At 36.0% G+C, this 11,212-nt stretch overlaps 1 protein-coding gene across 1 annotated transcript in view; it reads right to left on the minus strand.

The window, feature by feature from the left end:
• Positions 1–664: 664 nt before the first annotated feature.
• The window catches only part of LOC134452382 (cell adhesion molecule 2-like), a 666,831-nt gene continuing 656,283 nt past the window's right edge, over positions 665–11,212 (minus strand). Inside the window, exons 9-10 of the mRNA XM_063202746.1 lie at positions 1,472–1,594; positions 665–843 (exon numbers count right to left, since the gene is read on the minus strand). Of these exons, the coding sequence (XP_063058816.1) occupies positions 728–843; positions 1,472–1,594 (239 nt within the window). The 3' untranslated portion in view covers positions 665–727. The remainder of the gene's footprint in view (positions 844–1,471; positions 1,595–11,212) is intronic.

Below are 11,212 nucleotides of genomic sequence, written 5' to 3' on the forward strand. Positions count from 1 at the left end.
GTGTTAGGAGAGGGTCATACCAGACTAGGTCGGGTGGGAGGGGGTGGGCATTATGTGAAGAAATGGAAAGAAGAAGACAAAAAAACCCCAGAAATACACAAGTCTCAAGGTTTGAGATATTTCTTACAACGGTTGCAGGCGCGTGGGCTGGAAACTGAGATATTCTGCAGCTACAGGTTGTCATATAAAGTCACGGGCAAAGCAGTCGCAGATGCAGATGCAGTGTCGAGCTCAAAGGAGAGGAAAACCAAAAGATGAAACCAAAACATGAACAAAACAAAAACCCTGTCATGAAACGAAACGTGTGATCAAATGAAAATAGACCAAAGGCAAATGGCAGAAGAAGATGATTAAGAAGAAGAAGAAGAAGAAGAAGAAGAAGAAGAAGAAGAAGAAGAAGAAGAAGAAGAAGAAGAAGAAGAAGAAGAAGAAGAAGAAGAAGAAGAAGAAAACTGAGACAGATATGGAACTGAGACAGAAACAGTCTGAGTGGGTTGACTGAGCTTGTGTCTTGTTTGTCCCCCGGAGCCCTACCCCCCTACATACAACCCCCAACCCCACCCCCACCCCCAACCCCACCCTTTCCGTCCCCGTCGCAGTGGTGTGTCCTGTGGTGTGGTGTGGTGTGGTGTGGTGTGGTGTGGTGTGGTGTGTATCGGTGTGGTGTGGTGTGGTGTTTTGTGTATCTGTGTATAGCAGATGATGCTGATGCTATGGTGATGAAGGTCTAGATGAAGTACTCCTTCTTCTCCTCCGAGGCGTGGTTGCCCTCGGCGTTGATGATGGCGGTGTCGGCATCGGGGGCGTCGTCCGCACCTTTGGCTTCGTTCGTCAGATACGTGCCTGTTGATGAGAGAGACATGGTGTTGGAGATGTTAACAACGAATGCGTGCTACTTGTACACACACACACACACACACACACACACACACACACACACACACACACACACACACACACACACACACACACACACACACACACACACACACACACACACACACACACACGCACATCCTCCCTCACACCAGCAACCGCATTCGTCACACACATTCACACCTAAGTCTGAACGCTGCAAATGTGCTGGAGGTACTGTAAGTAGAAAATAGGCTTCACTCAACACAGATCTGCATCATTAAACTGTTACAATTCTGTATGTGTTGTCACTTGGTATCACCCATTACTGACACTACGCTCGAACACTACGAGTGCTATGTGAAAATATATTAAATTACTCAGTTTTCAAAACCAAATAATAAAAAAACCCTTTGATTCACATTACAATACATGCTCGTGCAAATACACACAGGCACAGACAGACAAACAGATAGACAGACAGACAGACAGACAGACAAACAGACACACACACACACACACACGCACACTCACAAACACACACACACACACAAACACAAACACAAACACACACACACACACACACACACACACACACACTAGTGTTGTCCATCACCTTTATGTCTGGCAAAGTAGCGTCCCAGCACGATGATTAGACAGAGCGTCACGAAGGCTACCACGGCAACCACTCCACCAATCAGGGCGTGATCTGTGTTGTGAGGTCCCAGGGCGTTGGGATCTAAGGAGCAAGAGAAAGAGATACAGTCTACAGTCAGATTCAGACAGTGCGTGTGTGTGTGTGTGTGTGTGTGTGTGTGTGTGTGTGTGTGTGTGTGTGTGTGTGTGTGTGTGTGTGTGTGTGTGTGTGTGTGTGTGTGTGTGTGTGTGTGTGTGTGTGGCATATGGCTGAGACGGTGTGTTTCCAGACTGGGTTTGGAGGGAAAGAATAAAAGCAAAGTAGCAAGTAGCTGCAAGGAGAGAGATTATAGACACATAGACAACAGGTTGGCAGAATCATGTCAATTACTTGACCACGGATAGTTGGCATGGTAACACTTTATTTATTTTAGGGATACATCTATTAGCACTAATACATACAATGTTAATGCCTGCATGTACTAAGCAAATGCGAAGGCCTACTAGGTCCTTACTAAGGTTAACTTGGTAATAAATCCCTTATTGTGCATGAACAAGACATTTGCGAATACATGCCTAACAAATGTTTGATTTTGCTTTGTACATGCCTTACAAGTTACTTATACAGGAACATTGCATGTATTGGTGCTAATAGATGTATCCCTAAAATAAAGTGTTACCGTTGGCATGTGTGGCTGGACAGACAAGAAAATATAGTGAATACAATAGAATAGAACAGCATACAGTAGCTTAGAATAGAATAGAATAGAATAGAGAAGAATAGAACAGAATATAATCATTAGTTGATAGCCTTATCGATTGACTTACGATGAATTGATAAGCGGCGTTTTCCCCCCGAAATCTCAATGTTTCTCGAAAAAAAAAACCCTACTAAATCTAAAAACATTATAAAAAATTGAGATAAAATACGACATTTAAATTAATTCTATTTCAATTCTTTAATCCAAAGGTGATTTAAATATTCCCACTATTCACACCCCTCTTCACACACACTCTTCTTCATGCCCATTTCACCTGGGTGTCTTGTCAGTTGAATTGTCGATTAATTACGATTAATATTTTGTAATCGATTAAAGTTGATTAATCGTTTAATTGTTTGCATCCCTAATAGAGAGATAGTCAGAGCCCCAGCTTGGTACCCCAGAAGTACCCCGGGTTCGAGCCCCGGTGGGGCGGGGCAACTCTACTCCCCTTCCCTACAGTGACATACTGCTGCAAAAATGCTCTCATCTACTGTGTGTGCCTCCTCCATTGGCTTAAATGGACAGTTTGGTCAATTTCAACATGCAGTTGTAATGCTCACACTACCCTGGACTTGTCAGTGCCTGAGATTTTTTTTTTCTTCTTCTTCAGCCGTTTCCGAGATCCTGGTCATTGTAATGGGGGCAGCTCTTTGTTTACATTTCAAAAAAACATTTTTATTTATTCCCAAAAACATCCAAAAGGTTATAAAACATCAGCAGACAACTAGCAAACAGCAGCCCAGGTCAAAAAAATGTGTACTTAATTGTACTTTAAATATATTTAATTTTCTGAAAGTATATTTTAAGTACACTCTACTTATCAAGTACAGTACTTAAGTATGGTATTTAAAAATATACTTATAGTTAAGTGTATTTTAAATATATTTTAAAATAATTTGTATTATTAAAGTTATGTACTTAAATATAGTTTTATAAAATATACTGTTAGTGTATTGTACTTTAAATGTATTTTAAGTATATTTGTATTTTAAAAGTAATGTGCTAAGTGTAGTATTGTCAAATATACTATTAGTGTATTATATTTTAAATGTATTTCAAGTATATTTGTATTTTAAAAGTAATGTGCTAAAGTGTAGCATTATAAAGTATACTATTAGTGTATTATACTTTAAGTGTATTTTAAGTATCTTTGCATTTTAAAAGTTATGTACTTAAGTGTAGTATTATAAAGTACACTATTAATGTATTGTATTTAAATGTATTGTAAGTACATTTGTATTTTAAAAGTAATGTGCTAAAGTGTAGTATTGTCAAATATACTATTAGTATATTGTATTTTAAGTCTAATTTAAGTACATTTGTATTTTAAAAGTAATGTGCTAAAGTGTAGCATTATACAGTATACTGTTAGTGTATTATATTTTAAGTGTATTTTAAGTATCTTTGTATTTTAAAAGTTATGTACTTAAGTGTAGTATTATAAAATACACTATTAGTGTATTGTATTTAAATGTATTGTTAGTACAATTGTATTTTAAAAGTCATGTACTTAAGTGTAGTGTTATGAAATACACTATTATTGTATTGTATTTAAATATATTTTAAGTACATTTGTATTTTAAAAGTAATGGGCTTAAGTGTGGTATTGTTAATTATACTAGTAGTATATTCAATTTTAAGTCTATTTAAAGTACATTTGTATTTTAAAAGTAATGTGTTAACGTGTAGTATTATAAAATACACTATTAGTGTATTGTATTTAAATGTATTGTAAATACATTTGTATTTTTAAAGTAATGTGCTAAAGTGTGGTATTGTTAAATATACTATTAGTATATTCTATTTAAATGTATTTTAAGTACATTTGTATTTTAAAAGTAATGTGCTAAAGTGTAGCATTATAAAGTATACTATTAGTGTATTATATTTTAAGTGTATTTTAAGTATCTTTGTATTTTAAAAGTTATGTACTTAAATGTAGTATTATAAAATACACTATTAGTGTATTGTATTTAAATGTATTGTAAGTACATTTGTATTTTTTAAGTAATGTGCTTAAGTGTGGTACTGTTAAATATACTTTTAGTATATTCAATTTTAAGTCTATTTTAAGTACATTTGTATTTTAAAAGTAATGTGTTAAAGTGTAGTATTATAAAATACACTATTAGTGTATTGTATTTAAATGTATTGTAAATACATTTGTATTTTTAAAGTAATGTGCTAAAGTGTGGTATTGTTAAATATACTATTAGTATATTCTATTTAAAGTCTATTTTAAGTACATTTGTATTTTAAAAGTAATGTGCTAAAGTGTTTTATTAAAAAATACACAATTAGTGTATTGTATTTAAATGTATTGTAAATACATTTGTATTTTTAAAGTAATGTGCTTAAGTGTGGTATTGTTAAATATACTATTAGTATATTCTATTTTAAGTCTATTTTAAGTACATTTATATTTTAAAAGCAATGTGTTAAAGTGTAGTGTTATAAAATACACTATTAGTGTATTGTATTCAAATGTATTTTAAGTACATTTGTATTTTTAAAGTAATGTGCTAAAGATTGTTTTTAGAAAATACACTATTAGTGTTGTGTATTTAAATGTATTGTAACTATATTTACAAAATAAATAAACTAATTACTGGCCAAAGTACAGTCATTTTCCTAGTAAAAAATGTCTATATCTGGAACATGGACAAGAACCTCAATTTATGATGATGATGAATGACTCCCCTTTTTCCAGCATGAATTTTGGAAATAAACTACAAAAAATCATACACAGTACACCATTATAGTAATGTATGGTATTAGAAAATGTACTGCTAGTTTAATGTATTAAACTTTGTTCTTAAAAAATGTACTCAAACATAGTGTTAGAAAATATACATTATCAGCAGGGCTCTAAATTAACTTTTTCCACCACCAGCCAATTTGGCTAGTAGACATTTTTTCTTACCAGCCAAACAGAAGTTCAACTAGCCATTTTTTAATCTTGCCAAAATAGGCTATGCGTTAGGCTAGTTATGTTTTTTATTATTATTATTATTATTACTATTATTGTGGTTATTTTATTCAAATTTCCACAACACATAAACACTATAGGCCTACATACTAGGTCTATAATAAGCATATTATATATACTTTTTTTAAAACTTCTGCTTTATTTTTTATCTTATTTTTACCTCTGAAAACAATGAATCACCAGCCACACACAACAGACCTTTAAACCAAACACACAGCCAAACACGACAAAACCTCACACTCCAAGGAGGGAGAAGAGATGAGAGGAAAAGAAGAGGAGGAGAGGAGTCAACACACACACACACACACACACACACACACACGTTGTGCAATAATGGATATGATGTCGTGTGTGTCTATTGTGTGTTTATGTGGCCTACAGTATGATGCTATATAGGCACCATTATTTCCTCCAGGAGCTCTTCTCTACCATGCGCAACAAAATAACAAGAAACCTACGATATGTTTAACTAAAAGCAAATAATATCACGGTAATGTTCGCTTCCTTTGTTACTTCCATAGCGTAGCCTACTCGCACGGGCATAAGGTCTGCCCTTCTTTCCGATGGCGTGGGCTTTCCAACTTATTTGCGCCAGGACTTGAAACATTTCAGAAGACAACTGACAGCTACGCTCACACTACTCTGACAGCCCGTTCTCCTCCTCTGCCCTTGTCGCTATTTCGTTCCACAACACTCCTGTTATTGACACTCTTCGGTCAGGTCCTCGCAAAGGCAGCCTGTTAGAGCAAGGTGCCGGTGTAAGTGTCGGTGAATGCTAATAGTAACAGTAGTCCTAATAGTGACGTTAAAAGTGGTAGCGCGAAAGCGACAGGAGCAGGGGAGAGCTGCCTGTCAAAATAGTGTGAGCGCACAAAAGTTCTGAAATGCGTTCTGTCCTGGCGCGCGCAACAGCAGCACGGAGTGGCTGCTGCTTCGGAAAGCTCACGGTGGGGTGGGGTCACGACGGGAGTGTTTATGGGTAATGTAGGAAATCTCGCCGTATCGTTGTCATACAAGCCGCCGTTCACCGTTCACAATTTACTGTAGGCTACTCGGGCGCTACTAGCCAAATGGGCGGGTAGGTATTTTTTTCCACCGGCCAAAATTGATTTTCACCCGTGTTTGGCGTGTTGGCGTGTGTTAATTTAGAGCCCTGATTATCAGTTATATATACCTAAACTTTATTTTACGACCTTTACAAATATGCATATTTTTTTGCATACTTACTATATTGCCTTTTTGACACTAATATTAATTGTCTTTAATGAAATGTACTCACTTATAAAGATTTTATGTTATTTTTCTTGTTGTCTTGAACCACTTCAAGTGTATTTTAAGTGTATTTGTATTTTTAAAGTAATGTGCTTAAGTGTTGTATTTGAAAACATACTGTTAGTGTAGTATATTTTAAGTGTATTTTAAGTGTATTTGTATTTTAAAAGTAATGTGCTAAAGTTTGGTATTAGAAAGAATATTTGAAACGTACTTAAAGTTAAGTATGATTTTAGTATATTAAGTACACTTGTACAAAGTTTGATTTTTAGTACCAAAAAGTCAACTTAAAATGTGTTAAAGCTCTACTTAATTATATTTCAAGTGTATTTAAGTATACTATAAGTTGTCCCAAAATAACATTCTTTAAATACACACTTTTGAAGTATATTTTAAATACAAAAATACATACTTATTAAGTATATTAAGTACACTTTTTTCACCTGGGTACTTTTTTAAACCATCATTTTAGTGTATTTTAACCTAGGCTTATTTATTCATTATGCTTTGTAACATTAAATAACCTTCCACCTTCCATTTTGTTAATGTATTTTCATGGTAAAAACACCATATTGAAGAGCACAAACAGATCTTAAAAAGGCATGTAAGGCCTTACCTATTAAACTTTTAAGCACAATACTGAAGTCTGTACTTAAGTTGTGTTATTAGTGTATTAAGTGCACTTTAAGTGTACTTTTTGGTGCACAAATTAAACATGTAAAAGTGTCTTTAATTCGATAAAAGCATACCACCACCAATGATTTCTAAGTATTATAATTAAGTATATAAAAGTATACTTAAAGTGTACTACTCAAGACTATTACTTCAAGAACGTAATTGTGCCTGTCTAAGAACAGGTAGTTGTGGTCTAGTGGTTAGAGTGCAGGTCTGTGGTTCAGTGAATTGTGGGTTCGAATCCTGGTTGAGGCAGTGGTTGTTGTCTGAAGTGAAGGTGAAAGGAAGGTTCATGTGAATGGCTGATGGTTGTGAACAAGACAATGTACAATGGAAATGAGTAACTGGGGATTACATTAATGTTTTTTTCATATACTTTTGAAATATATTTAAAGTGTACTTAAAATAAATATATTTGAAATGTGCTTAAAGTAAAATCTACTTGTAGTATACCCAAAATACATTTAGAGTCAATACACTTAAAATGTACTTAAAGCGATTTTTGTGAATATATTTGAAATGTACTTAAAGTAAGTATGTTTTTAGTATATTAAGTACACTTGTACAAAGTTTGATTTTAGTACAAAAAAGTCAACTTAAAATGTGATTAAGCTCTACTTAATTATATTTCAAGTGTATTTAAGTATACTATAAGTTGTCCCAAAATAACACAACTTAAGTATGTACTTCTGCAGTATACTATAAAGTACTTTCTCATGACATTGAAATAGATTTCTAATGTACTTAAAATGTGCTTATCCGCATGCTAAAGCTCACATTAAACACATTTTAAAGTGACTTGGTTAGTATACTTATAATGTACTTAAAGTTAAAAATATTTTTAGTATATTAAGTACACTTGTACAAAGTTTGATTTTAGTACAAAAAAGTCAACTTAAAATGTGATTAAGCTCTACTTAATTATATTTCAAGTGTATTTAAGTATACTATAAGTTGTCCCAAAATAACACAACTTAAGTATGTACTTCTGCAGTATACTATAAAGTACTTTCTCATGACGTTAAAATATATTTCTAATGTACTTAAAATGCACTTATCCACATGCTTAAGTTCACATTAAACACATTTTAAAGTGATTTGGTTAGTATACTTATAATGTACTTAAAATTAAGTATGTTTTTAGTATACTAAGTACACTTGTACAAAGTTTGATTTTAGTACAAAAAAGTCAACTTAAAATGTGATTAAGCTCTACTTAATTATATTTCAAGTGTATTTAAGTATACTATAAGTTGTCCCAAAATAACACAACTTAAGTATGTACTTCTGCAGTATACTATAAAGTACTTTCTCATGACGTTAAAATAGATTTCTAATGTACTTAAAATGCACTTATCCGCATACTAAAGTAAACATTAAACACATTTTAAAGTGACTTGGTTAGTATACTTATAATGTACTTAAAGTTAAATATATTTTTAGTATATTAAGTACACTTATACAAAGTTTAATTTTAGTACAAAAAAGTCAACTTAAAATGTGTTTAAGCTCTACTTAATTATATTTCAAGTACATTTAAGTATACTATAAGTTGTCCCAAAATAACATTCTTTAAATACACACTTTTGAAGTACACTTTAAATACAATAAAACGTACTTATTAAGTATATATTAAGTACACTTTTTTTTTACTTGGGAGTACCTTTTGTGAAAATATTTGGAGTTGGCCTATGTTTCATTTTTTAAAAATGTAAACAAACGCTGCCCCCATTAGAATTGCTCATATCTCGGAAAGGGCTGAGCCGAAAAATGTGGCATCACCAGGTACTGACAAGTCAAGGGTAGCGTGAGCAATACAACTGTATGTTGAAATTGACCAAACTGTCCCTTTAACACTGGAGCCAAAGACGTTTTGGGCCATGTTCATTTTCAATTTCTTCAGTAGGCAAACATTGAAGGCCCCGTTTTATTTAAATCTTAGTGTGACTATACAGCAACTAAAATGTTCTCATCTCTACCCATTGTAGATGCCTCCTCCATTGGTACCCCAGAGGGCCCAGGTTCTAGATCCGGTGGGGCAACTCTATTCCCCTTGTGAAAGTGAAAGCCCATTGGGAAACTCCAACTCCCATTGTCATTGTGACACAGCACTCCAAAGCACACAAGTGAACACTGCACACAACGAAATTGCATTTATGCCTCACCCGTGCAAGGGGGCAGCCCTCAGTGGCGCCCCATGGGGAGCAGTGCGGTGGGACGGTACCATGCTCAGGGTACCTCAGTCATGGAGGAGGATGGGGGAGAGCACTGGTTGATTACTCCCCCCACCAACCTGGCGGGTCGGGAGTCGAACCGGCAACCTCTGGGATGCAAGTCTGACGCCCTAACCGCTCACCCATGACTGCCCTTCACTATTAGTATGATATTACATGGATTTAACTTTGTAATATCATACTGCTAGTGTTGTGATTACAATCCACTCCCGTGTCATGCTCTACATCAGTGGTTCCCAACCAGGGGTACGTGTACCACTAGGGGTACGCGAGCACACTGCAGGGGGTACTTGGAAAAATTTAATTTTAACAAATGCATGGCGCATAGTCACAGTGCAATAGAAAAAGGGATGTAAAATATGAGTTAGGGGGTACTCATGGCACAATGAAAAGGCTTAGTACACGAGACAAAAAAGGAAACACCGATCTACATTACAGTGACTTACAGTACAGTAGCTAAAATGTAGATGCCTCCTCCATTGGTACCCCAGAGGGCCCGGGTTCGAGTTCCGGTGGGGCAACTCTATTCCCCTTCACTTGACTACAGTGACTTACAGTACAGTAGCTAAAACGTTCTCATCTCTGCCCATTGTACGTAGATGCCTCCTCCATTGGTACCCCAGAAAGTACGGGTTCGAGTTCCGGTGGGGCAACTCTATTCCCCTTCACTTGACTACAGTGACTTACAGTACAGTAGCTAAAACGTTCCCATCTCTACCCATTGTAGATGCCTCCTCCATTGGTACCCCAGAAAGTACGGGTTCGAGTCCTGGCTGGGCAACTCTGCTCCCCCTCGCTATAGAGACATACAGCAACTAAAATGTTCTCATCTCTACCCATTTTAGATGCCTCCTCCATGGGCTTGGCGTGGGGGATGATGACACACTAGAGATTCTCATTACACACGGAAGCCATTTGCAGAACACCTGCTACCTGCTGCACCAGATCAACATGAAAAACTGCAATATTCAGTTGCCAGATCAACATGAAAAACTGCAATATTCAGTTTCCAGATCAACATGAAAAGCTGCAATATTCAGTTTCCAGATCAACATGAAAAGCTGCAATATTCAGTTTCCAGATCAACATGAAAAGCTGCAATATTCAGTTTCCTGAGACGGGTATGAATAATGGAGGTCATTTCATTATCGTATCTGCCTCAATTCAGCCAAACACACACGCACACACATGCACACACACACACACACACACACACACACACACACACACACACACACACACACGCACGCACACACGCACGCACGCACGCACGCACACACACACACACACACACACACAGACATACACACAGACATACACACACACACACACAAAAGCTCTTCCTCATTGTCTGCATAAGCTGACATGATTTATGAGCGCCTCAAGGACCTGGCTATGGCATGACAGAATCCATCAGCTCACTGCTGACTAAGCCTGTCACGATATACGATAAGTCAATAAATCGGACGATAACTTTTTACAAGAACGATCACTTTTCTGGCCCCGATAAGTAACGATAAGTTATTTGCGTGATGTTTTGTTTTCCCTCTCTCCCTTTCTCTACCGTAGCCATAAGACTACTGATGGTGCGTTATAGGCCAACGCAGCGCAATGGCACTTAAATGTTGGTGTAATTTTAAGTTGCAGTTTTCAGTGCAGTTCTGGTTGGAAAAAGTGCATTGATCTGGCTACTTGCGTCTTTGAAATAGAACGCTGGTGTTCCCGCGCGTCGCTTGTAAGCTTCGACAAAGAATCAGCGCTAGAGACTAGGAGCGTTCCAGTCTCGG

The sequence above is a fragment of the Engraulis encrasicolus genome, chromosome 7 (assembly GCF_034702125.1).
Source record: "Engraulis encrasicolus isolate BLACKSEA-1 chromosome 7, IST_EnEncr_1.0, whole genome shotgun sequence".
Classification (NCBI taxonomy): Eukaryota; Metazoa; Chordata; class Actinopteri; order Clupeiformes; family Engraulidae; genus Engraulis; species Engraulis encrasicolus.